The 27629-nt window shown below is 41.8% G+C and overlaps 1 protein-coding gene across 1 annotated transcript in view; it reads right to left on the bottom strand.

Annotated features, from left to right (window-relative positions):
* zbtb11 (zinc finger and BTB domain containing 11) overlaps positions 1-27629 on the bottom strand; it is a 54193-nt gene that overhangs the window by 11596 nt on the left and 14968 nt on the right. The window contains exons 5-10 of the mRNA XM_068040944.1: positions 18905-19081; positions 17620-17826; positions 15449-15593; positions 8857-8974; positions 7735-7893; positions 3040-3215 (exon numbers count right to left, since the gene is read on the bottom strand). Coding sequence (XP_067897045.1) covers positions 3040-3215; positions 7735-7893; positions 8857-8974; positions 15449-15593; positions 17620-17826; positions 18905-19081 — 982 coding nt within the window. The remainder of the gene's footprint in view (positions 1-3039; positions 3216-7734; positions 7894-8856; positions 8975-15448; positions 15594-17619; positions 17827-18904; positions 19082-27629) is intronic.

The raw sequence follows: 27629 nt of genomic DNA, 5'->3' as shown, positions 1-27629 counted from the left end.
TGCCTCCATGCAGAAATCCCCATTTAGGTCCCGAATAGGCCCCACTCCTCCTTTTACCACTCTTTTACTATTTATATGCCTATAAAAAACTTCTGGATTCCCTTTTATGTTAGCTGCCAATCTCAAACTCACTCTTCGCTTCTTATTTCTTTTTTCACTTCTCCTCTGAATGTTCTATATCAGCCTGGTTCTCAATTGCATTATCCACTTGACATTTGTCAAATGCACCCTTTTTCTGCTTCATCTTACTCTCCATCTCTTTCATGATCCATGGAGCTTTGGATTTATTTGCCCTACCTTTTCCCTTCGTAGGAATGTACCTTGACTGTACCCCAACTATCTCCTCTTTAAAGATAGCCCATTGTTCAGTTACAGCACGGTTGTCCAACCTTTACACATGGGGGGGGCCACATTACAATTTTTGCCCTACATAGGGGGCCGGTGAGCAAATTTCGGAAAGATAAAAGCATTAAAAATGTATCCAATCAAAACAACAAACGCGCATTTTTGTGAAGAAGCTTTAAATGAGATGACTAATTTACTGACTTTCTTGTCACTATATTGAAAACTGATTTATTGACATACCTGGTATTGTTTTTGCTTGCATAAGCAGTCAATCTCTGCCCACACGCTTGATGTATCAATACAGAGTATTCTAGACAGATTTCCATCTGTCTGGAGACACCTTGATCTCTCTCTCCCCTCTCTCTCTTTCAACACCCCCTCCCTCTCTCCCCTCTAGGACTAGGGGATACAGACTGAAAGTTTTGATCAAAAGATGCAGGTGGAATATACCAGGAGGCACTTTTTTTTTATGCAGCGGGTGGTAATGACCTGGAATTCACTGCCCACAAGGATGGTGGAAGTGGGGACGATCAATGACTTCAAGAGGAAGTTCGATGGCCACTGGAGAGAAATGGACTTGCAGGGCTACGGGGATCAAGCCAGTGAGTGGGACTAACTGCATAGCTCCGTAGTGAGCCGGCATGGACTCGATAGGCTGAATGGCCTCCTTCTGTGCCGTAAATAAATGATTCTATAACTTTCTGGCTTTCTCTTCCCACCCCCTCTCTCTCTCTCACTCTTCCCCTTTTCTCTGTCCTTCTCTCCCCCCACTTTCTCAGTCCCTCTCTCCCCCCTTTCTCTGTCCGTCTCTTCGCCCACTTTCTCTGTCCTTCTCTCCCCCCTTTCTCTGTCCCTCTCTCCCCCCACCACTTTCTCTGTCCCTCTCTCCCTGCACCACTTTCTCTGTCCTTCTCTCCCCCCACCACTTTCTCTGTCCTTCTCTCTCCCCGCACCACTTTCTCTGTCCTTCTCTCTCCCCGCACCACTTTCTCTGTCCTTCTCTCTCCCCCCCACACTTTCTGTGTCCCTCTCCCCCCCACACTTTCTCTGTCCCTCTCCCCCCCACACTTTCTCTGTCCCTCTCCCCCCCACACTTTCTCTGTCCCTATCTCCCTCCCCCACACTTTCTCTGTCCCTATCTCCCTCCCCCACACTTTCTCTGTCCCACTCTCCCCCCACCCTCTCTGTCCCTCACTCTCTCTTTCTCCTTCCCTCTCTCTCCCCCCCACTCCCTCTTTCCCCCTCTCTCCTCCACCCCCCCCACCCCCGCTCGTGTCTCTGCTCCCCACTCAGTGTTCCCGTTCCCTGCTCTGTGTTCCGCGCAGCAGCCATTCCCACAACTGGATAATTACCATGCCTATTTTATTTAAGTTGGGTCGAGTGGAGGCGGGAACCTGCCCAGTGTGCAGGACACAGGACATTTACTGAACCGCGTGAAAGCAGCAGGGATGGCCAATCCCAAGGTGCCTGCGCCACATTCCACCAATCAGCTCGAACGTGTCCTGGGCAGCTCCTGTTAGTCACAGGGATTGACCAATCATAGACAGGCGTCCCCTGCCAGTCAGATGCAGGTCCCGCCTAGCCCCTCTGCCTGACGTACAGGGTAGTCGTCAATCAGAGCCAAGCCATGAGCAGATTGGTGGGCCGGATGGAAACCTTCAGCGGGCCGGATTCTGGTCCCGAGGCTGTATGTTAGACAACCCTGAGTTATAGGTTTGCCTTCCAATCATTGATTCCAATTTACCTGGGCCAGATCCGTTCTCACCCCATTGAGTTTGGCCCTCCTCCAATTAATTATTTTTGAACAAAAGTACCTGTTAGTGCGTTTTTGTCTGCAATGATCTAGTTATTTTAGACTAGGTATGTTGCTAAGCAATGTTAGCATTAAAATGACTTGTATCAAGCTAGAGAAAAAGGAAACAAAATAACAAAAACAGGAAAATAAAAGCAAAACAAAATAATTTTTTGTTACAACGGGTGGCAATGCCTGCTACTGCACTTCATCAAAATACTATCTTCAACCCTGTGAACTGGGATGGTGGGAAACAGTTAGCAGTTGTATGCAATCTTCCCTCTAATTTCCATTTGATGTGGGTGGTCCATTTGTTGCACTGTATATGTTAACAGTTTCTTGTGCACGGTTTGTTGGTCCCCTCTGCGCTAAGTTCTGGACTGCTGCACACCTCAGAGGGAACACTAGTTGTACATCCTCTAAATCAATTTGCATTACCCCAAAATATTTATAAAAGGAAAAGATATCTGCAAACCAGATGTAAAATATATATTTCTATGCTGAAGAACCTTATATTTGAACTGGTGGTGTAGAGTATTGGTGTAATGCACTGCTAAACGGTGGAACACTCATGTCTTAGTCAATTCACCTGGAGGTACCACCACTTAATTGAGGAAAGGAAGAGAAAAGGCAGGACAGGAGGGAAAGCACACACAAATAGCTCAGCATGGCCATCAGAATAGTACATGAAGATGAAATGAGAATGTCTATGTTTTTTTTAAATACTCAAGTTCTTTGGTAATATATTGTGCCACAGCATTTCAATTTTTCCACCACTGTGGCACCTGCAAATGACCGGAAAAAAAATGTGACAATCAATTTGTCCATATAGCAGCCTAAAAGGCAAGGTTTAAAGTCAATATTAGAAACATAATTAAACCAAAGTGAAATTTAGTGCTTACCCTGATGATTGTTCATATGCCTCCGATACTCTCGGAGTTGTGAGAACTTCTTCCCACAGTGCTCACAGGTACGGTCCAGCATCTGCTTGGCTCTGCCTTTCTTGCCATGAGTGGCTTTCTTTACATGTCGCCTGAAAAGAGCTTTTTCAAAGAATTCTTTTCCACAGACATTACACCTGAAAGTAGAAAACATTAACACTGGACCTACTATTTCCTTTGGTCTCGGAGGCTATTTTCTTCTGTTACTAAATACTGAAGTGGGCCAGAATTTATATTTAGTAAAAGAAAATCACATTTAAACTTCTGGGTTCTGATCTTCGACAAACAGGATGAAATAGAGTAACAGCTGCTAAGAATCTTAACTGAAATTAAATTCAATCACTTACATTTCCAATAGATACAAATTATAAAAGGTAGCCATGAATTAATAAGCAAAAAGTGGAGAGGTCATATTGATCTTGTAAGAATGGTATTCTGATGTTAAGATTAAAGTCTCATGTTAAAGCAGTATAAACTATGCAGATGTAATCCTCTGTTGAATAGATGGATGAGTTTTGGTTCTTACGGGTGCACTGATGTAAGAAAAGCCCAATTCTGGATGCACGGATATAGCTACTTATAGCACAATGAAAGCCAGATGAGGTGGATAGACGAATTGCTTGCAATCCAGATTTTGAAACTTCATAGCCTCAAATTCAGTCAAACCGATGCAACAGAGGTCATCTTGCTCTGTCGGTAGCTGTCATCCCAGGTGTTGCCATCAATACTATAGATTTCAAACGCTGCAGCTAGTTTGCTTTTATGGCTTTCATCTGCTCTTCTCTATTGTGATATCTGGACTGCAGCTCACTATAGAATACAGCTTTGGGAATTCTACAATCAGACATGCAACTGGACCTTTTTGATCTGGGTCTCAATTCCAGTTACTTTGCAGTATTTGAATGTTAGACACCCTGTCCTGTCACATGATGTCTCACAGACAGGACTAGTGGAAGTAGTCAAATCACTTGATGAGAAAGCAGTAGCAGCTCCACGACTCTGGTGCATAAAGTAGTGTGATGAGAACAATGGCTTAGTATATAGAGACTTCTATTAACAGACTACCGTCTCATTCTCGCCAGAGTCTCCAACTGGGTTTACCAAAGGCCCTGTCAATTCAATCGTCAGTTATGGCATTCTGGGAGAGAGTGCCATCAAGGTAGTAGAATTTTTCCGTGACATGAAGTGATATGTTACTGATCATAACCATAGTGGGTGTGACTGGATGACCTAGTATGGGCTGGACTAGGAACTCAGTCTTTTTAAAGTTCATCGTAAGGCCAAAACACAATGCTCTCTGAGCCATGCAGTCTGATAGTAGCTGAATGTCTGAGTGTGGGCGAGTAATGCACAATCGGCAAAAAGCACTTCATGAAAGGTCATCTGCATTACTTTTGTTTTTGCAGAGCCAATAACGGTTGATGAGGCTGCCTTTAGTGCAGTATCAAATATATGTTCCCCTGTCAAACTGCATGAATGCTTGAGCAGTACAGCAGCAAGCAGTATGCTGAACAACATGCATACACTTGAGGATTACCACACTTGTGTTGCACTGGCTAGTAAGCTTGAGGAAGCCCTGAAATCGAGCGACACCTCCAAGCAGCAAATGAATGATAATGAAAGCATGTAGTCAAACTTCGGGAAACCTGTTTACAACACCTCTGTAGCAATACTTGGCTTTATTAAATGTAAAATATTTGATGAACAAAGTCAAAGAGCTTCTGGCCGCCATGCAAGCTAATCACTTCTCCTGGATTAATAACAACAGCTGTTTGGTGCAGAACACCGCATAGCAGGAATTAAAGTAGCAAGCTCAAACTAAGTTTCACTCTATGAAGGAGAAATGGTGGAACATGAACATTGAGATGCTGCAATCATCCACTGACCTAAAGGGCATGAAACACTTCCTTGACAAACTAAAGGCTGTGTATGGCCAAATGGCACAGCCCCATTCTGAGTGAAGATGGCATTATGTTGCTCGCAGAAATCTTGGAAGGCTGAGCCAGCCATTTCAACAAAGACCTCAAATGTCCCTCTGCAGTGCCTGGTAATGCATTAAATTATATACCGCAACTATCTCTGCATGACTGGCTTGCCATCTCACCCAACCCAACACTGTTGAAGTCCAATGGCAGCTGGGGGGTGGGCGAGGGGGGGGGGAAAGGAGCATAAGCTTTCCTGCAAAGGTCTACAAGCATGGTGGCTGGGTGAAGGAGCTGTGCCTCAAGATTCCAAAGATGGCAGCATTGTGCACCTCCATGAGTGCAAAGTTGATCGCTCATACTGCAATAGGCACAATGGAATTTTACTTCTTTTTTAACAGGTAAAATTCTCACCCATTTCATGCTCTGCTGACTAAATAAGAACATAAGAGATAGGAGCAGGAGTAGGCCATTCAGCTCTGCAAGCCTGCCCGCCATTCAATAAGATCATGGCTGATCTGTCCCAGTCCTCAACTTCTCTTTCGGGCCTGCTCTGCCTAAACCTGGGCTCGACTTGAAATACTCGGCATTATTTTATCAGTCCGACAAATCCAGGACAAATGTAGAGAAGCGTACCAGCAACTCTACCATGGCAGATTTATGAATATTGTTCAGCAATTACAAATTAGTTTGATGCAGTGCCACACAACAGACTTGTGAGAAAAGTTATAGCTCATGGAATAAAATGGACAGTAGCAACATGAATATGAAATTGGTTGAGTGCAGAGTGTCGTGGTTAATGGATGTTTTTCAGGCTGGAGGAAGGTTTGTAGTGGAGTTCCCCAGGGGTCAGTGATGGGATCCTTGCTCTTCCTGATATATATTGATGACTTAGACCTTGGTATACAGGGCACAAGTTCAAAATTTGCATATGATAACAAAATTTGGAAGCATTGTGAACTGCGAGGAGGATAATGTAGAACTTCAAAAGGACAAAGACAAGCTGGTGGAATGGGAGGACAAATGGCAGATGAAGTTCAATGCGGAGAAATGCGAAGTGATTAATTTTGGTAGGAAGAACATGAAGAAACAATATAAAATAAAGGGTACAACTCTAAAGGGGCTGCAGGAACAGAGGGACGTGGTTGTATCTTTGCATAAGTCATTGAAGGTGGCAGGACAGGTTGACAGAGCGGTCAATAAAGCATACAGTAGCCTAGGCTTTATTAATAGGTGCTAGAGTACAAGAGCAAGGAGGTGATGCTGAACTTGTATTCGACACTAGTTCAGTCTCAGCTGGAGTATTGTGTCCAGTTCTGAGCACCACACTTTAGGAAAGATATGAAGGCATTGGAAAGAGTGCAGAAAAGATTCACGAGAATTATTCCAGGGATGAGGAACTTCATTTACAAAGATAGATTGGAGAAGTTGGGACTGTTTTCTTTTGTGAAGAGAAGGCTGAGAAGAGATTTGATAGAGGTATTCAAAATCATGAGAGGTTTGGACAGAGTAAATAGGGAGAAACTGTTCCCACTCGTGAAAGGATCAAGAACAAGAGGACACAGATTTAAGGATATTGGCAAAAGAAGCAATGGTGACATGAGGAAAATTTGTGGTGGAGGCAGGTTCAATCGAGGCATTTAAAAGGGAATTAGATAGTTATCTGAAAAGGAAGAATATACAGAGTTATGGGGAGAAGGCGGAGGAATGGCACTAAGTGAATTGCTCACTCGGAGAGCCAGTGCAGACAAGATGGGCCAAATGGCCTCCTTCTGTGCTGTAACAATTGTGTGACAATATATGCAAAAGGAAGGAGGAAACACATATGTTGCTGCCTCTTTTACATTTCTTTCTCACCTTGAATTTGAAAACTAGTCTTAACTGGCTGCCAAATTAAAGGTAAAAATAAATCCTGCCGTTCAATTAATGCCTGAAAGGATGTTGAATGGACATGCTACTGGGCAGCTGAATCTAAACTGAATTCAAAAATGTTCGTTGAAGATCAATTCAGTTTTCCAGAGAAAAAGTCGCTTGACCTTATGGTCTCAAAAGGACCTTTGACAGAATCAGTATTACGTGCATGAAACTATTGCAGCATTACTAGAAACAACAGCTGTTTTTTCTGCAAAAAAGCAAACTAGCATTCAAATTAAAAGTGAATTCAAATAACAGGCTGGAATGATGCCACCTTACCTGGATTTTTAAAGACTGAAGCGCTAAGATAATGTGGGATGACTTAAGAATTGTTGAACGTTAAAAACCCTTTTCTCTGAATTCAACTCGAAGAGTTATGTTTAAAGTAAATTCTAATTGATATGCTGTTCAACTCCCTGTAAATGACTTAGTGGGCAAATGCAATTTTGATGTTGTATTGAACCTTACAAGGTCAGGAAGGATCCAGGTTAGATGATCTCAACTATAGCAGTAGTGACAGTGCAAAAACTGGCATCAACATCCCTGCCAATACCATATCTCAACATAAAGCAGAGTTCAGAAGAGGGCAGAAAACTGGAAAAATATGCTGCTCTCCCAACCAGCAATCCAAACATGCGTGCCTCCTCAGATGATTCTGTGAACCTTCTTTAAAGTTTTCTTTTGACAATCAAAACTAACTTGCATTTTATTCATCACTGTAATATACCAGCACTTTAAACAGGAGCTCCTGTGATGGAATTGTCGAACTTATTTGTGACATAAGAAATATTTCTCTTGGGCAAAAATCGACAGTACTTACTTATATGGATCTGTAACAGAATGTGCTTTTACATGAGAATACCAGTCTTTCTTCCAGCTGTAGCACTTCCCACAGATCTGGCACTGAAATGGCTTCACCCCGAGATGCTTGTACATGTGCTGCTGCAGATCTCGTGCTTCATAAAAACTTCGTTCGCACCTATGAAAAATGATGACAATTTCTCAAAAGCCATTTCCTTTTTAACTTTGTAACTATTAATATTGTCAGCAGTTTAACCTTACAGTATAAGGAGCTAATTCTAGTCATTTTAGGAAATATTTCAAAGTCAAGATTAGATCGGCAGAACCACAAATTGACTCTATGATTGGACTGCGAAGTTAAACAACAAAAGTACAAACAAACCCAGAATCTACAAATAAAATTGCATGGCAGAGCCTGGATGGGTGCAGATGGCAACAAAAGCAAAAACAATAGAAATCTTTAGCAATAGCCTACCAGAAATGAAGGGGTTCAAGAATTCTAGTGAAGATGTACTTGTATTCTAATTCTTGATGTTCTAAACATCTCAATCAAAAATTGGACTGGTACAAAGCCACATCAACAGTTATCTCTGTCCAATCTCCATGGTGTAACAATTAAATCTGAACTATCAAGTTGCAGGAAACGTTCATCTCCATATGCAAGTGTCCTTTTTAGTCTGTATCTCCTGGGTGGGGAGGGGAGGGGGGGGGGGAATCATTTGGCAGAGAAGATTATCTTTATAGAATCCGTCCAATTTCCATTCCACTGAAAATCAGTTGAATGAAAATGGGCAGATTGTGTAAATAGCAAGTGAACAATCACTTTGCCAAATTACCACCCCAGCGGTGAAGACGAAATTGGTCCTGTAGAAGTTATCCTAGACTATACAAGTGATCACACTACATAACCTTGTAAAATAATGGAAGTTGCAAGTGGGTTGTGATGGAGACCAGTCATAAGTTAAAAAAGTGAAAAGCGAAGACCAACATGGAGTTCTCTTGAACATACATAGAGTATTAAAATAATTTACTTAAAATTGCAAATATCATATATTCAATACATATTCATATTTTTTCTAACGTAGTTTCTATTGCTCTGCAAGACACACAACTATAAAATCAATTCATTCTGTTGACTTACTGGGTGCATTGAAAGTTTCTAACTTCAGGCTTTGGCAAATGTCTCTTTAAGTGCTTGCTAAGACCAGAGGCACGTTTGAAACGTTTTCCACAAGTTGAACAGGGGTACTTAGATTCACCTGAAATAATTAATCAACATACCAAGCAAAATTTAATTAATGCCTTTTAAACACAAATGTACAAATACTATGTTTAATAGATGTACATAAAAAGAAAAAACATATTTAAATCAGATGTTTATGGTACATTTTCCAATTTTCTAAGAAAACAATGAAAGTGAAAGGAAAGGCAAGATGATTACACAGCGTTCAGTATTATTTGCAACTCCTCAGATGCTGAAACAGTCCGTGCTGCATACAGCAAGACCTGGACAACATTCAGGCTTGGGCAGATAAGTGGCAAGTAACATTTATGCCACACAAGTGTCATGCAATGACCATCTTCAATAAGAGAGAATCTAACCATCTCCCCTTGACATTCAACAGCATTACCATCGCTGAATCAGAGACAGCGGCGATGCACCGGGAGCGAGTCAGCCAGTATCTGGTGGGTATTTTCTTACTTTCTTATTTTCTTTATTCTGCTGATTTTAATTTTTTCTCTCACATTTAAGTCTATCTACTAAGTAGAAGCTAAAATACCAGTAGTCGGTAGGTGGTTGCTCGTTTGTTCATTCTATTTATAACCATTTTATTGTGCTTATTTAATTTTCAATTTTAGTGCAGTAAACAAATATTTCAAGACATTGCAGGGCTGCTCACACTCTTCAATGGACATCCTGTGCCATGTGGGGACTCCAGGACCCTACCCATGTCCTGGAAAACGACATATGCAGAAAGTGCCACCAAATGCAAAAACTCGAGCACTGAATCTTGGAATTCAAGGAGCAGCTGGTGTCACTGAAGTGCATTCAGGAGGATGAGAGATACGTGAACAGGACATTTCAGGAGGTGGTCACCCCTCAGCTTAAGAGAGTGCAGGCAGAGGGGGACTGGGTGGCTGCCAAACAGACAAGAAGGACAAGTTAGATAGTGCAGGAGTCCACGGAGGGCATCCCACTTTCTAACCGGTATTCAGATCTGGGTACTGATGGGAGAGAGGGTTCCTCTGGAGAGTGCAGCGAGAGTCATGACCAGAGAACCATGGGTGGCTCAGCTGTGCAGGGAGGGAGGGAAAAGACAGGAGGGCAATAGTGGTAGGGGATTCAATAGTTAGGGGAACAGACAGGTGTTTCTGTGGTCGCAGATGTAATTCCAGGATGGTATGTTGCCTCCCTGGTGCAAGGGTCATGGATATCACTGAGTGGCTACAGAGCATTCTGGAAGGCGAGGTGCACAGCCAGAGGCCGTGGTCCACATTGGTACCAACGATATAGTTAGAAAAAAGGATGAGGTCCTGCAGACTGAGCTTACGGAGTTAGGAAAGAGATTAGCAAGAAGGACCTCAAAGATAGTAATCACCGGATTACTCCCAAGGTATAGAAATAGGAGAATACACCAGATGAATGCGTGGCTGGAGAGATGGTGCAGGAGGGAGGGCTTCAGATTTCTGGGATATTGGGACCAGTTCTGGGGAAGGTGGGGCCTATACAAGCCGGACAGTCTACACCTGAACAGGACCAAGACGAATATCCTTGCAGGAAGGTTTGGTAGTGCTGTTGGGGATGGTTTCAACCAGATTGGCAGGAGGATGGGAACCTGAAGACAGTTTCAGATAGGACAAATTTGGAGCAGGGAACGGAAGGCAGAAAATTAGCGAGTGACTCTGGAAGACAGAAGAAGCAAAGGTTAAAAAGCATACAGCACAGGAATTTGGCAGTGGTAAAAGGTATTTATTTAAATGCAAGGAGTATAGCAAATAAAGCCGATGAGTTGTGGGCACAGATAGACACATGATATTACTATAATAGAAACTTGGCTTAAAGAGGGACAAAAATGGCAGCTTAACATCCCTGGATATAGAGTTTTCAGGCAGGATAGAGAGGGGGATAAAAAAAGGAGGGGACATTATTGGTTAAAGAATCAATTACAGCTGTGATGATATGCTAAATGAATCATCAAATGAGGTCATATGAGTTGAGCTCAGAAATAAAAAAGGGGCAGCCACATTACTAGGAGTGTACTGTAGACACCCAAATAGTGAGAGGGAGATAGAAGAACAAATATGTAGACAAATTTCTGAGTGCAACAATAATAGGGCAGTAATATTTGGGGATTTCAGCTACCTTAATATCAACTAGGATACAAACTGCGTGAAGGGCACAGAGGGTACAAAATTCTTGAACTGCATTCAAGAGAACTTTTTTTAGCCAGCACATGACAAGCCCAATGAAAGGGGGCACAATTCTAGAATTAGTCTTAGGAAATGAAGCTGGACAAGTGGATGAAGTAATAGTGGGTGACCATTTTGGAGATAGTGACCATAATACAGTTGGATTTAGCATTATTCTGGAAAAGGATAAAGATGGAACAGGAGTAAAAGCTCTAAATTGGGGGAATGCAAATTTTACGAAGCTGAGAAGTGATCTGGCGAAAGTGGACTGGATACAGCTACTTGAAGGAAAATCGGTGGGAGGCATTCAAAAGCGAGATTCTACAGGCACAGTGTAGATATGTCCCCACAAAGAAAAAGGGTAGTACTGCCAAATCTAGAGCCCCCTGGTTATCTAGAAGCATACAGAGTAAGATAAAGCAGAAAAAGAAATCTTATGACAGTTACAAAAAACAACACTTTAGAAAGCCTCGAGGAGTATAGAAAGTTCAGGGTGAAGTAATAAAGGAAATTAGGAAAGCAAAGCAAAGAGAGGACATTAAAAAATATTGGCAAGTAAAATCAAGCAAAACCCAAGTGTTTTATTAGTATATTAAGAGCAAGAGGATAACTAAGGAAAGGGTAGGGCCTATCAGGGATGTACAAGGTAACTCTGTCTCTGTTTTCAGAAAGGAGAGGGATGATGCAGACATTGTAGTTAAAAAGGAGTGTGAAATATTAGATATGATAAGCAGGAAAGAGGAAGTACTAGAGGGTCTGACATCCTTGAAAGTGGATAAAACACCAGGGCCGGATGGATTGTATCCCAGACTGTTAAAAGGAAGCCAGGGAGGAAATAGCAGATGCTCTGAGGATCATTTTCAAATCCTCACTAGATACAAACGAGGTACCAGAGGTTTGGAGGTCTGCGAACATTGTACCATTGTTTAAACGGGGTACAAGGATAGGCCAAATAATTATAGGCCTGTCAGTCTGACATCAGTCATGGGCAAATTATTAGAATTAATTCTGAGAAATTGGATAAACTGTCACTTAGAAAGGTACGGATTAATCAGGGATAGTCAGCATGGATTTGTTAAGGTTGTGTCTTACTAACTTAATTGAATTTTTTGAGGAAGTAACAAGGAGGACTGATGAGGGTAATGCAGCGGATGTTGTCTACATGGATTTTAGTAAGGCATCTGACAAGGTTCCACATGGCAGACTGGTAAGAAAAGTAAAAGCCCATGGGATACAGGGGAATATGGCGATTTGAATCCAAAATTGACTCAGTGACAAGAAACAAAGTATTTCCTAATTTTACCACTCAAAGCTCTATTTTATAAATTATTCCCCCTAGTCCTAGACTCCCCAATCAGCAGAAAGTTTCTTTCCATCTACCCTGTATCTATTCCTCTTAATAGCTTGAAAGATTCAATCAAGTCACACCTTAACCTTCCAAATTCCAGGAAATAAGACCCTAGTTTGTGCAACCTCTCCTTTTAATCCTTAAGTCCAAGTATCATTCTGGTAAACCTATGCGGCACTCTCTCCAAGGCTAATATATCCTTCTAAAGGTGTGGTGCTCAGAACTGCTCACAGTACTCTAGGTGTGGTCTAAACCAGGTGAATAATTTGCTATCAATTCCATGGGCTTCAACATTAGCGAACATTCTCTTGTGAGGGACTTTATCAAATGCCTTCTGGAAGTCTGTATAATTATCACCAATAGACATTACCCTGTCCACTTTAGTCACCTCTTCAAAAAATTCAATCAGGTTTGTCAGGCATGACCTACCTTTTGCAAATCCATGCTGGCTCTCGCTGATCGCTGAAAATTTTCAAGGTGTTCAGTCACCTTAATTATACGTAATTATATTACTGTAGTGATTTCCCAGTAATGGATGTTAGGCTAACTTGTCTAGAATTTCCTGTTTTTCCTCTTTCTCCTTTCTTAAGTAACATACAGTTTCCAGAGAGAGACAGCCAGTGGCTATGGAACGGAATGTGTCAAGGGGACCGAAGATAATGGCTTCAGTCTACCCAAATATTCAGTTGGAGGAAATTTCTGCTAATTCAATACTGGATGTTGGACAGGCAACAAGACAAATAAGAGACAGTGAAGGGATCAAGAGAGGTGGTGATGAGGTAGAGCTGGGTGCCAGTAGCATATATGTGGAAGCTGATGTGTTTTTGGATGATGTCGCTGAGGGGAAGCATGTAGATCAGAAATAGGAAGGGACCAAGGATACATCCTTGGGGACCCCATAGGCAATGGTTTGGGAGCAGGTAGAGAAGCCATTGCAAGTGATTCTCTGGCTACAACCCCATAGATAAGAACGAAACCAGGTGAGTGCAGTCCCCGCCCGCCCCCAAGCTGAATGGAGGACAGGCGTTGGAGAAGGATGGTCAGATGAACCATGTCAAAGGCTGAAGACAGGTCCAGAAGGACAAGGAGGGATCGTTTACCACAGTCAGTCACACAGGATGTCATTTGTAACTTTGATAAGAGCCATTTCGGTACTATGGCAAGGACGGAAACGTGACTGAAGGGAATCAAACATGGTGTTCCAGGAAACATGGGCATGAATTTGGGAGGTGACAGAACAGGACTTTGGAGAGGAAAGGAAAGTTGGAGATGGGGCAGTAGTTTGCAAGGACAGAGGTGTCAAAAATAGTTTTTTTTTGAGGAAAGGGGTGATGATGGCAGATTTGAACAAAAGGAGGACAGTACCTGAGGATAGAGAACCATTAACAATATCAGCTAATACAAGGACCAAAAAGGGAAGTTGGGTGGTTAACAGTTTAGTATGAATAGGGAACAGGAGGTGGGTCTCATGGACAAGATTACCTCAGAGAGGGCATGAGAGATCTCTCAGAATATTGTTTGCAACTTTGGTTAGAGCCATTTCAGTGCTAAAGGAGCAACGAAACTGAGGTGCACGGATTCAAACAGGGAGTTGCAGGAGAAAAGGACACAAAAAGTGGGAGACACAACAGGTTGAAGGACTGAGGAGAAGAGTTTGAAGCTGAAGTTAGCTAGCAGGGACAGAGGGGTTGAAAGAGTTTTGATAAAGAAAAAAGGATGGTTAATGATGACGGTTTTGAAAGCAATGGGGACAGCACCCAAGGACAGGGTATCAAATAAATGTGACCATGTGGGCTGGGAACTTGAGTGGTCTTGACTTTAGTGGGAATTAGGTTTAGGGAAAGGGAACGCATGGATGAACTGAGCTTGAATCGGTAGGGGAAGGGGACTGAGATGGGGAGAGACGAGAGAAAAACGGGGGCTCAAGTGTACAGGTGAGAGACTGGGTGGTTTGACTTTCTTTGACCATCCTTCGACATTAAGAAGACAGCCAAAATATCATCTTATTTTCTGCTGGATGACTGATGAGACTGATTTTTGCTGGAAATGAGTGTCCAAAGAGTGAACAGTGGATCCCAAATACACGAGGTTGGGATCTTGATGAGACATCCTCAGTTGGCTCTTAATTTCAGCACTGGCAATGCGACAGTCCTTAAGTAGTAAAATGGTCTTTCGCTGTGTTTTCTTATCCTCTGCAAGTTGTTCCTGCTTATGGAGGCTTCACTTTTAAGCAGTCTTTAGACGTTTTTTTTCTGTCCAATCTCACAATCATCAATCTGCCATTGACAATCTTTCAGTCATCAACCAAGAAGCCATCCTCCCACGGTAAGAAAATAGCTTTATTCAAATACCAAACTTCTGAAGCTAATATTTTCTTCTACAAAAAGGGATTACTTAGAACAAAAAGCCCAAAAGACTTTTGCTCCCCTTTAACTCACAGTACATTTAACACTTCATGGACTCCATACTGCCAATATTAAAGAAGTAGAGAAAAAGTTATCTTCGATGACAGCAAATATCTCCATGATTTCAGCACAAAACAACCTTCAAAGCCATTCAGTAGAAAGTCTCCTTGCTGCAGAGACACAATCATTGTAATGTTTTATTATTTCTGTAGTGGCATAATGGGTTGCAACCAGAAACAACTGACGCAAGGAGAGATATCTCATAACTTTTGCCTGAAAGGGTGGTATGGGCAGAAACCCTCATTGCATTTAAAAAACAGTTGGATATGCATTTGAGGTGCTGTAACCTACAAGGCTATGGACAAGAGCTGGAAGGTGGGATTAAGCTGGAGAACTCTTTCGGCCGGTATGAATATGATAAGCCAAATGGCCTCCTTCTGCGCCATAAATGTTTCTATGTTTTGACATGTGGCTGTTACTGGAGAAATTACACTGAGGCAGTAATAAAGAAGTCATATATTTTCCATTAACTACCAACTATGTTTTCTTTCACACCTTTATTTCCTTACCTGTGTGAACACTATTGTGCTCCTGAAGACTGCGTTTTGTAGCAAATGATTTTTCGCACACTTCACAACTGAATTCCCTTTTACCTTCATGGTGAGCCATGTGTAGTCTTAGACTATGTTTATAGCCAAAGGTCTTTCCACATATCTAAGGAATGGAGAAAGTTAAAATATTGGAACATTCTTTCTGTTTCACAGTACAACAATTATAAGTCATTCACTCTGAAAGCACTAACTCCCTCACTGGGTTACATTTATACAGGCATTGCGTACCCTCTGGCACCTAATTTGACCAGCCACTATTTAAGCATAAGTCAAACCTGATCCTGTCCTCAACCAGTGTCCACACTTGTAGTAAACAAAAACAAGAAATGCTGGAATCACTCAGCAGGTCTGGCAGCATCTGTGGAAAGAGAAGCAGAGTTAACGTTTCGGGTCAGTGACCCTTCTCTTTCCACAGATGCTGCCAGACCTGCTGAGTGATTCCAGCATTTCTTGTTTTTGTTTCAGATTTCCAGCATCCGCAGTATTTTGCTTCCACACTTGTAGTACTGGTCACTGCACAGCAATCAGAAAGGGAACCCTGATCATTTTCTCTTCCTTAACACAGTGGTGCTGTGGCCAACTATAGCGTCCATACCAGTTCCACAGCTGAGACCAACTAACCAACACTGACCAAAATCAAGCTAGGATCCCTACTGATTTGTTTAACTCAAAGATGGAAGTTCTAACCACTGGAATACTGGGTTGGGTATTAATTTGGAGAAACTGAACAAATGTGCATCATTTTTTGTGTTCAGATTTCTGTTTTCAATTTTCACCTTTCTGGGTGATGGCGATAACGGCAGCAGGCAGCTCTTCCTTGTCCAAGACACAAGAAATACAAACATTTTACTAGGCTATATATGAATACTACAGCATCTTTCCATAAATAATTTATCATTTATGTTGCATTAACCAAGTAGTCCATTCTTTGGTACTTTGAAACATATATATTATATGCTTATGTCAGCTACCCAGCAAACACATTAAGATTATTCACAGCATTTTGTTTACTGTTGAAAAATGATGCTAACTTGTGAAGTGTTGCAGACATTAACAACCAAATCAAATGTCTATATTGTAAGGAACCAGTTCAACGTCCAATTTAAGAAAAAGACAGTTAAATTTCTAAAGTTTTCTTTTTTGAAGGATACAATACATTAAAAATATTTATATGTACTCCCATATGTATTTATATCATGTGATAAATTCACCTCCATTAAGTATTCTTTACATCTCATAGAGACAATATCACAGTTGAGAACAGCAAGCATAGTGAAAAAGATTTCAGTTAGGTCACTGGAAGTAATCTGCACATCAGTGTAACTGTGTTTGAAATGAATATTTAGGGTTAACTTATTTGCATTACTCACCCAATATGTGGTGCAAACAGAATACACAATAAGTTGTGAAATATGTTTTATTTCTGTCTTGGCACTGATTAGAACTCAGGAGATAAAACAATATTGCAGCTAATAATCGCATATTGCTAAGCATACTTAAGTTCCTTATATAAATTCCGATTTCCTATATTCTCACTTTATTAAAATAGATTTCTGTATTACATAGTAAAATGATATTCTGTGTGCAATTGAATCAATCCTTCATTCCGTGGGCATGATTTTTCTGTCACTGTTTTGAAGAACACCACAAATCCCTGAAATTTTGCACCATCTCTATCAACAGTAAAGAGTTTATGGTTTATAATTTTACTTATTATTTATTAGTGATAGAGGAAATAACAACAAACATCACTTACTGAGAAGGACATTCAATTAGAAAAAATCAAAGGTAAGATAATCCATTGTAACTAAATAAGGGATCTCAATCAATAGTCATGCTGATTATTAACAAAACTCATTAGCTGTAAGGTTATCAAATTCAAATGTCAACCCAAAAGTAAGCATATCAATGGCATTGTTACTGAGCCAACAATGAAGATGCTAAGTGTCTGTAATACAAAAAAAACTGCTAATCCTAGTTTCACACCTCACTCAATTCTTCCATCACTACTATGATTACTACAACATGCATTTTCATAGTACTTACATAGAAAATGTCCCATAACACTAATTATTATTGAAAAGTTGTCTTTAAAACGCTAGCTGAAACCTATCACAATGAATTCTCACCTTGCACACATGTGGCTTGACACCTGTGTGTTTAAGCATATGAAGTCTTAGATTATAGGGTTTGGGCAATATTTTTCCACAGATATCACAGATGAATTGTCGTTTTGTCCTTCCTCCAGGACTCTCATCTATTTGCTCATTGTTCCGTTTGTGCCGTAGAAGATGAGAAAGCAGAGAGGCTTTGTAGAGGAACTCCTTCTCACAGAGCTAAAGCAATAGGGAAATAATGAACTAAGATTACTGTCATAGTAAAGTCTTAGATCAGAAGTGCATGCTTCATCATTTGCATGAATTCGACTGTCCACTTCTGTTTTCTTCTACCCATCCTTCTTCCTTTCACAAGTGGCGCAGTGGTTAGCACCGCAGCCTCACAGCTCCAGGGACCCGGGTTCGATTCCGGGTACTGCCTGTGTGGAGTTTGCAAGTTCTCCCTGTGTCTGCGTGGGTTTTCTCCGGGTGCTCCGGTTTCCTCCCACAAGCCAAAAGACTTGCAGGTTGATAGGTAAATTGGCCATTATAAATTGTCACTAGTGTAGGTAGGTGGTAGGGAAATATAGGGACAGGTGGGGATGTTTGGTAGGAATATGGGATTAGTGTAGGATTAGTATAAATGGGTGGTTGATGTTCGGCACAGTCTCGGTGGGCCGAAGGGCCTGTTTCAGTGCTGTATCTCTAATCTAATCTAATAGTGGAGTGCATCTCCACAGGGACCAACAGCCTTCTGATACCTTGCTCAAGAAGTCATTCCCATTCTTCATTTGTGGGCACCAAGAGCATGTGTTGGTACGTCATTAGAAGGCATCAAAGCCAAGCCCAATCACAGATGCTGACATATGTGCACAACAGGGTTAAGATGAGATAATTCAGCACAGATTATGTCTACTCCTGCATGGATCAGTACCATATCATACAACAGATTTAACTGCTAAGCGGTCAATAAAACTTATTTTTTGATTTTACACTCGGAAAATTCCTATACAACTTCTACCTCCTTGCTGCCCCTATTCCAGGTGTGAAGAGTCAGGTCATACGAAATTCACTAATAGGGACAATAAACACCTTTATTGTTAGCTTGACAGGGCTGCAGTAATGTACATTGGCAAATTATCAGCTCTATTGGAATGAGGTCAGTAAAATTATTACAAATGAGTAATTTTGCTCTGAGTCTATAAAATCTGAATTCTGTGGAAATTCAGACACATTACACAAATGTCTATCAGTAGCACAAGACAATACTGGAACATTTTACTAGAATTGGAATTTTTCAATTCTTCAGAATTCTTACCGGACATTTAAATTCTTTGGTTCTGTTGTGGGTCATCATGTGCATCATCAAAGTGTAACGTTTTGGGAAAGCCTTTCCACATTCATTACATTTGTGCTCCATCTCCACATCATCTCCCTCGGTGGTGGTTCGTTTTGGCTGCATCTTTTTACCTCTCTTCACTAATTTCTGGGCAACCTGTGGAAGAAATACTTTGATTCTTTAAGTATTCATGTGTTAAGAAGTACAGGGCTTGAGTAATACAGCTGGACAGTTCATTTTAAAGGCATAGTATTAATTTACATTTTCTTTTTTTTGTCATATCAACCCCTCTATTCTCTAACTAGCTCTTTTAAGGCCAAGTGTTATCTTTAGGTGGTGGCAAACAAGCAATCTACTCCCAAACTTCTGGAATGCTGCTCTCAATCTCCCTAAAGATGCTTCGATAGCAGCCAGTGAATAACTGATGTTTACTTCCTCTCGTGGGGAGAGATGCCTGCTCTTTGTTTGGTGTTTCTCTGCAGCAGCTTTGCTGAAACTGACAAATCAATTACATAAAGAATACAACATACCCCCATCGCTAAAAAAATGAGCTAGTTAGTTTGCATAATGACAGACGTCTATTTGGGTCACCAAGCCCAATCCTTCCAACAGTCTGGATTCTCCCAAATTTATTCCATACAGTGAATTACCACAGGGAAAATACCCTAGAATGTAAAACTTACATTTCTCTCCAACCCTCAAAAGGCTCAACGTTATAATCTAAGTGACAGGTTCAGTGTCAAAAGGCTGCAAGGTCGATTCTACACCAGAACAAGCACTTCATCTAAGCTGATACTTCAGCGCTGTATTGTCAGAACTTCCTTTTCAGGTAGACGTGAAAGTTCCTCGGGCACTATTCTGAGTGCACATGGAGTTCTCCTCTTGTTCTGGCCAACATTAACCCCTCAACCACACCACTAAGATAGATTAACTGGTTATTCATCTCATTAAAGTTAATGATCTTGCTGTGCACAAAATGGTTTAATTGCTACCTAGGATGCCTTCACTATGAGATTATTAATTAATTCTGCCTCATTGCACAGTACCAGATCTAGTAATAGTCTGCTCTCTGGTTAGCTCTAGAATGTGCTGCTCCCGAAAACACTCTGTGAACACATCATCCAGGCTACTTTTGCCAATCTGATGCGTCCAATCTATATGTAGATATTGTTGTACCTTTCTCACAAGCCCCCACTATTTCATCCTGTATGCTCTGTCCTACAGTGTGGTTACTGTTTGGGGGCCCACAAACCACTCCCACAAGTGGGCTCTTAGATTTACTATTTCTCATCTCTACCCAAACTGATTCTACAGTTAAATTAGTATAATTTTTTAAGGACTTTAGATTGTACTGGGTAGTGTTTGGAGTAGAACAAGACCCCTAGTGTAATTAGTATTTTTTAAAGGGAGTAACTAAATTAATTTAAAGGTAAGTCATGGCAGGAGAGCTCACACCCGCGGTATGCTCCTCCTGTGCTACGTGGGAAATCAGGGATGCTTCCAGTGTCCCTGACGACCATGTGTGCAGGAAGTGTATCCATCTGCAGCTACTGACTACCTGCATTACAGAACTAGAGCTGCGGGTGGATTCACTGTGGAGCATCCGCGATGCTGAGGACGTCGTGGATAGCATGTTTAGTGAGGTGGTCACACTGCAGGTAATGGCAGCACAGGCAGAAAAGGGATGGGTGAGCACCAGGCGGAGTAGTAGGTACAGGCAGGTAGCACAGGAGTCCCCTGTGACCATCCCCCTCTCAAACAGATATACCGCTTTGGATATTGTTGGGGGGGTGGATGACCTCCCAGGGGAAAGCAGCAGCAGCCAGGTCCATGGCACCAAGGATGGATCTGCTGCACAGCAGGGGAGAAAAAGGAGTGGGAGAGCTATAGCGTTAGGGGATTCTATTATAAGGGGTACAGATAGGCGTTTCTGTGGCTGCAAGCGTGACTCCAGGATGGAATATTGCCTCCCTGGTGCTACGGTCAAGGATGTCACGGAGCGGCTGCAGGGCATTCTGAAGGGGGAGGGTGAGCAGCCAGAGGTCGTGGTACACATCGGTACCAACGACATAGGTAAAAAAAGGGATGAGGTCCTGCAACAAGAACTTAGGGAGCTGGGTAGCAGATTAAAAAGCAGGACCTTTAAGGTTGCAATCTCTGGATTACTCCTGGTGCCACATGCTAGTGAGTTTAGAAATAGGAGGATAGAGCAGATGAATGCATGACTGAGGAAATGGTGCAGGAGGGAGGGCTTTAGTTTCCTGGATCACTGGGTCTGTTTCTGGCAAAGTTGGGACCTGTACAAGTTGGAGACGTTGACCTAAACCGGAATGGGACAAGCATCCTTGCTGGGAGATTTGCTAGTTCTGTTGGGGGTGGGGTTAAACTAATTTGGCAGGGGGATGGGATACAGAATGGAGGTACAGTAGGGGGTAATATAGAACAGAAAGTGAGTCTGCCTGGAAGGCAGAGCAAATATAGACCTGGTAAGGCACAAGGGAAAAATGCAAGGTTGGATTACATCTATTTCAATGCAAGGAGTTTAACTCGTAAAGCAGATGAATTGAGGGCATTGATTAGCACATGGGATTATGATATTATTGCTATCACAGAGACATGGTTGAGGGAGGGACAGGACTGGCAGCTCAATATTCCAGGGTATAGAATCTTCAGGCGTGACAGGGGAGGGGATAAAAGAGGAGGTGGCATTACACTATCGATCAAGGAGTCAATTACTGCAGTAAGGAGGGATAACATCTTAGAAGGTTCCTCAAATGAGGCCATTTGGGTAGAACTTAAAAACAAATAGGGGGCAATCACTTGGCTGAGCGTGTACTACAGGCCTCCAAACAGTGAGGAAGAGATAAAGGAACAGATATGTAGGCAAATCTCAGAGGTGTGAAAATAATAGTAGGGGATTTCAACTTCCCCAATATTACCTGGGATAGTCTTAGTGCAAAACGCTTAAAAGGGGCAGAATTCTTAAAATGCATACAGGAGAGCTTTTTGAGCCAGTACGTAGAAAGTCCTACAAGAGAAGGGCAGTACTGGACCTAACCCTAGGGAATGAAGCCAGTCAAGTGGTAGAAGTGTCAGTGGGGGCGCATTTTGGGGATAGTGACCATAACTCTAAGATTTAAGGTAGTTATGGAAAAGGACAAAGATGGACCAGAAATAAAGGTACTGAATTGGAGGAAGGCCAATTTCAATATGATAAAACAGAATCTGGCCAAAGTGGACTGGGAGCAGCTACTTGTGGGAAAGTCTACAGCACATCAGTGAGAGTCATTCAAAGAGGAAATTGTGAGAGTTCAGAGCCAACATGTACCCGTTAAGGTGAAGGGTAGGACCAACATGTCCAGGGAATCCTGGATGTCAAGGGATATAGCAGATAGGATAAGGGAAAAAAAGGAGGCTTACGGCAGATCCCAAGTGCTGAAAACAGTGGAGGCACTAGAGGAGTATAGAAAGTGTAGGGTGGCACTTAAAAAAGTAATTAGGAAAGCGAAGAGGGGACATGAAAAAATACTGGCGGGCAAGATGAAAGAAAATCCCAAGGCGTTTTATAACTATATTAAGGGTAAGAGGATAACCAGGGAAAGAGTAGGGCCCATTAGGGACCAAAGTGGCAATCTTTGTGTGGAGCCGGAGCACATAGGTGAGGTTTTAAATGATTACTTTTCATCTGTGTTCACTATGGAGAAGGACGATGTAGGTGTAGAGATCAGGGAGGGGGATTGTGATATACTTGAACATATTAGCATCGAAAGGGAAGAAATATTAGCTGTTTTAGCGGGCTTAGAAGTGGATAAATCCTCAGGCCCAGATGAGATGTATTCCAGTCTGTTCGGTGAGGCAAGGGAGGAGAGCAGGGGCTTTGACCCAAATTTTCAAATCCTATCTGGCCACAGGAGACGTACCAGAGGACTGGAAGACAGCGAATGTGGTACCATTATTCAAGAAGGGTAGTAGGGATAAACCAGGTAATTACACGCCAGTGAGTCTAACATCAGTGGTTGGGAAAATATTGGAAAATATTCTGAGGGACAGGATTAATCTCCACTTGGAGAGGCAGGGATTAATCAGGGATAGTCAGCATGGCTTTGTCAGGGGGAGATCGTGTCTAACTAAAAGCAAAATACTGCGGATGCTGGAAATCTGAAATGATTGAATTTTTCGAGGAGGTAACTAGATGTGTTGATGAGGGTAAAGCAGTAGATATAGTATTCACGGATTTCAGTAAGGCTTTTGATAAGGTCCCGCATTGGAGATTGGTTAAGAAGGTAAGAGCCCATGGGATCCAGGGGAATTTGGCAAATTGGATCCAAAATTGGCTTAGTGGCAGGAGGCAGAGGGTAATGGTCGAGGGCTGTTTTTGCGATTGGAAGCCTGTGACCAGTGGTGTATCACAGGGATCGGTGCTGGGACCCTTGCTGTTTGTAGTGTACATTAATGATTTGAATGTAGGGGTATGATCAGTAAGTTCGCAGATGATACGAAAATTGGTAGTGTTGTAAATAGTGAGGAGGAAATCCTTAGATTACAGGGAGATATAGATGGGCTGGTAAGATGGGCAGAGCAGTGGCAAATGGAATTTAATCTTGAAAAGTGTGAGGTAATGCATTTTGGGAGGACTAACAAGGCAAGGGAATATACAATGGATGGTAGGACCCTAAGAAGTACAGAAAGTCAGAAGGACCTTGGTGTACTTGTCCATAGATCGCTGAAGGCAGCAGCACAGGTAGATAAGGTGGTTAGGAAGGCATATGGGATACTTGCCTTTATTAGCCAAGGCATAGAATATCAGAGCAGGGAGGTTATGATGGAGCTATATAAAACACTGGTTAGGCCACAGCTGGAGTACTGTATACAGTTCTGGTCACCACACTATAGGAGGGATGTGACTGCACTGGAGGGGGTGCAGAGGAGATTCACAATGATGTTGCCTGAGCTGGAGCATTTCAGCTATGAAGAGAGACTGGAAGGGCTAGATTAGAGCAGAGAAGGCAGAGGGGGGACATGATTGAGGTGTACAAGATTATGAGGGGCATAGATAGGTTAGATAGGAAGAAACTTTTTCCCTTAGCGGAGGGGTCAAGAACCAGGGGACATAGATTTAGGGCAGGGGGCAGGAGGTTTAGGGGGGATTTGAGGAAACATTTTATCACCCAGAGGGTGGTTGGAACCTGGAACGCACTGCCTGAAGAGGTGGTGGAGGCAGGAGCCCTCACAACATTTAAGAAGTATTTAGATGAGCACTTGAAACGCCATAGCATACAAGGCTACGGGCCAATTGCAGGAATATGGGATTAGAATAGTTGGGTGCTTTATGGCCGGCACAGACACGATGGGCCGAAGGGCCTGTTTCTGTGCTGTATAACTCTATCTTGATCTTCCATGCAAAGAACGGGTAGTAAAAAACTAAAATTAAAGACTCTTTATTGGAATACACAAAGCATTTGTAATAAGGTAGATGAACTAGCAGCACAAACAGAGATAAATGGTTTAGATCTAGTTGTCATTACAGAGATATGGTTACAAGGTGACCAAGGTTGGGAAATAAATATTCCAGGGGACACAACATTTTGGAAAGACAGACAGAGCGGAAAAGGAGGTGGAGCAGCCCAGATAGTAAAGGATGACAAAAGGACAGTAATGAAAAAGGATCTTGGCTCAGAACATCAGGAAGTTGAATCAGTATGGGTGGAGATTAGGAATAACGAGGGTCAGAAAACCCTGGTGGGGGTAGTTATATCGTTGGACAGAGCATTAAGCAAGAAATAATTGGAGCTTGTAACAAAGGCAAGGTTATAATTGTGGGGGATTTTAATCTTTATGTAGACTGGACGAATCAAATTGGCAAAGGAAGTCTGGAAGATGAGTTTGTAGAATGCTTTTGCCACAGCTTCCTGGAACAAGATGTGGTAAAATCAACTAGGAATAAAGCTATCTTAGATCTGGTATTGTGCAATGAGACAGGTTTAATTAGGAATATCATAGTAAAAGATACACTGGGGGAAAAAAGTGATCTAATACAATTGAATTCCATATTAAGTTTGAAAGTGGAAAAACTCAACTTCAAGCCAATTACATACTAATACTACATTACAATGTACATTTTTGATCTACAAAGGAGTCAAGGGTGGCAGGCAGGAAAGTGGAGCTGAGACCATGATCAGATCAGCCATGATCTGAATGAATGTCACAGCAGGCTCGAGGGATCAAATGACCTACTCCTGCTCCTATTATGTTCTTTGGTACATAGGTATGAGGGGAGAGCTGGCTATGGCTGATTAGGTAAATAGACTCAAAGGTATGGTGTTAAATAAATATTGGGAAACATTTAAAGAAACAATTCAAAATGTTTAACAAAAATACATTCTATTAAAAAACAAAAACTCAGCAGGAAAGATCCATCCATGGCGTGCTAGTGACATTAAGGACAATATTAGATTAAAAGAAGAGGCTTATAATGTTGCAAAGAATAGTGGCAAGCTTGAGGATTGGGAGTCTTTTAGAATCCAGCAAAGGGCAACCAAAAGGTTGATGAAAAGGAGGAAAAATAGAATGAGAGTAAACTAGCCAGGAATATAAAAATAGATTGTAAGAGCTTTTACAAGTACATAAAAAGGACAGTAGCTAAAGTGAATGTTGGTCCCTTAAAGGCAGAGACAGGAGAAATTATCATGGAGAACAAGGAAATGGCAGAGATGTTGAACAAATATTTTGTGTCTGTCTTCACAGTAAAGGACACAAATTACATATCAGAAATAGAGGGTAACCGAGGGGCTAATTAGAGTGAGGAACTTAAGGTGACTAATATCGCAGAAAAAAAGTATTGGATAAATTTAAGGAACTAAAAGCTGACAAACCTCCAGGACTTGATGACCTACATTCAAGGGTTTGAAAAGAGGTAGCCGCAGAGATAATGGATGCACTGGTTACGATTTTCCAAAACTGCTCCCAGCAGTTTGGAAGTTAGCAAATGTAATTCTGCTATTCAAGAAAGGAGGGAGAGAGAAAACAGGGAACTATAGACCACTTAGCCTGACATCAGTCGCTGGGAAAATGCTGGAATCTACTATTAAGGAAGTCTTAACAATACACTTAGAAAATCATAGTATGAGCAGACAAAGTCAGCATGCGTCTACAAAAGGAAAATTGTGTTTGACAAAGCTTTTAGTTTTTGAGGAAACAGAGAATAGAAATAAACAGGTTGGCAGGCTGTAAGTACTGGATTGCTGCAGGGATTGGTGCCTCAGCTAAGTGTGAACTTTGTGTTACTCTGATAGTTAGAATATTAAAAAAAATAATATTTTTTAAAAGGCGTGAAACTTTTAATTGCTGATGTTGAGAGAGACTTGGTTGTGCTTGTAGAAGGAGCATAGAAAGGTAGCATGTAGGAAAAGCAAGCAATTAGGAAGGCAAATAGCATGTTGCCGTTTATTGCATGGGGATTGGACTACAAGAATAAAGAAGTCTTACTACAATCATACAGGGCTTTTGTGAGACCACACCTGGAGTAATTTGAGCAGTTTTGATCTCCATATCTAAGGAAGGCTATACTTGCCTAGGAGGCAGTACAGTGAAGGTTCACTAGACTGGTTCACTGAGATGAGTGGGTTGTGTTATGATGAAAGACTGAATAAATTGGGCCTATACTCTTTGCAATTTAGAAGAATGAGAGGTGATCTCATTGTAACGTACAAGATTCTGAAGGGGTTTGACAGGGTCGATGGTGAGAGATTGTTTTGCCTGGCTGGGGAATCTAGAACATGGGGGGCATAGCCTCCAGATAAGGGCATTCAGGACTGAGATAAGGAGAAATTTCTTCACTCAGAGGGTTGTGCATCTTTGAAATTCTCTACTGCAGGGGGTTGTGAATGCTCCATCGTTGAGTATATTCAAGACTGAGATTGACAGATTTTTGATCTCTCAGGGAATCAAAGGATATGGAGAGCGGGCAGGAGTTGAGGTAGAAGATCGGCCATGATCAAACTGAATGGCAGAGCAGGCTTAGAATCATAGAAAGTTTAAGGCACAGAAAGAGGCCACTTGGCCCATCCTGTCTGTGAAGGCTGGAAAACAATCCACCTATTCTAATTCCACCTTCCAGCATTTGGTCCGTAGCCCTGCAGGTTACGGCACTTGAGGTGCATATCCAAACTCCTTTTGAATGAGTTGAGGGTTTCTGCCTCAACTACCCTGTCAGACAGTGAGTTTCAGACCCCAACCACCCTCTGGGTGAAAAAGTTTTCCCTCATCTCCCCTCTAATATTTCTACCGATCACTTTAAATCTATGCCCCCTAGTCACTGAACTCTCTGCTAAGGTGAATAGACCCTTCACCTCTATTCTATCCAGGTCCCTCAAAATTTTGTACATTGAGGGGCCGAATGGTCTACTCCTGCTCCTTTTTCTTATGTTCTTACATGAGGCTTGAGCGTACAAGCCTCTGACTCAGGGTAACAGTGTTACCACTGAATCAAACTGACAGTACACTTTATTTTGTATTTATTCCAGCTCAATTGAAACAACAGTTTTCCTGAAAATCAATCTACATTGAAGGTTAGATGAAAAAGATGCTTCATTCTAAAGGTTCTTTGATTTTAAGTTATTTCACTTGTTCAAAGGAATGAGATTATGGATATTCTTTGAAGTGTTGCCTCTTTACACCCCAGCTACATGTAAAATTGCACAGAAAC

This window comes from Heterodontus francisci, chromosome 10 (genome assembly GCF_036365525.1).
Source record: "Heterodontus francisci isolate sHetFra1 chromosome 10, sHetFra1.hap1, whole genome shotgun sequence".
In the NCBI taxonomy this organism is placed as follows: domain Eukaryota; kingdom Metazoa; phylum Chordata; class Chondrichthyes; order Heterodontiformes; family Heterodontidae; genus Heterodontus; species Heterodontus francisci.
Note: the sequence above shows the minus strand (reverse complement) of the source record. Positions and strands in the feature narration are given on the sequence as shown.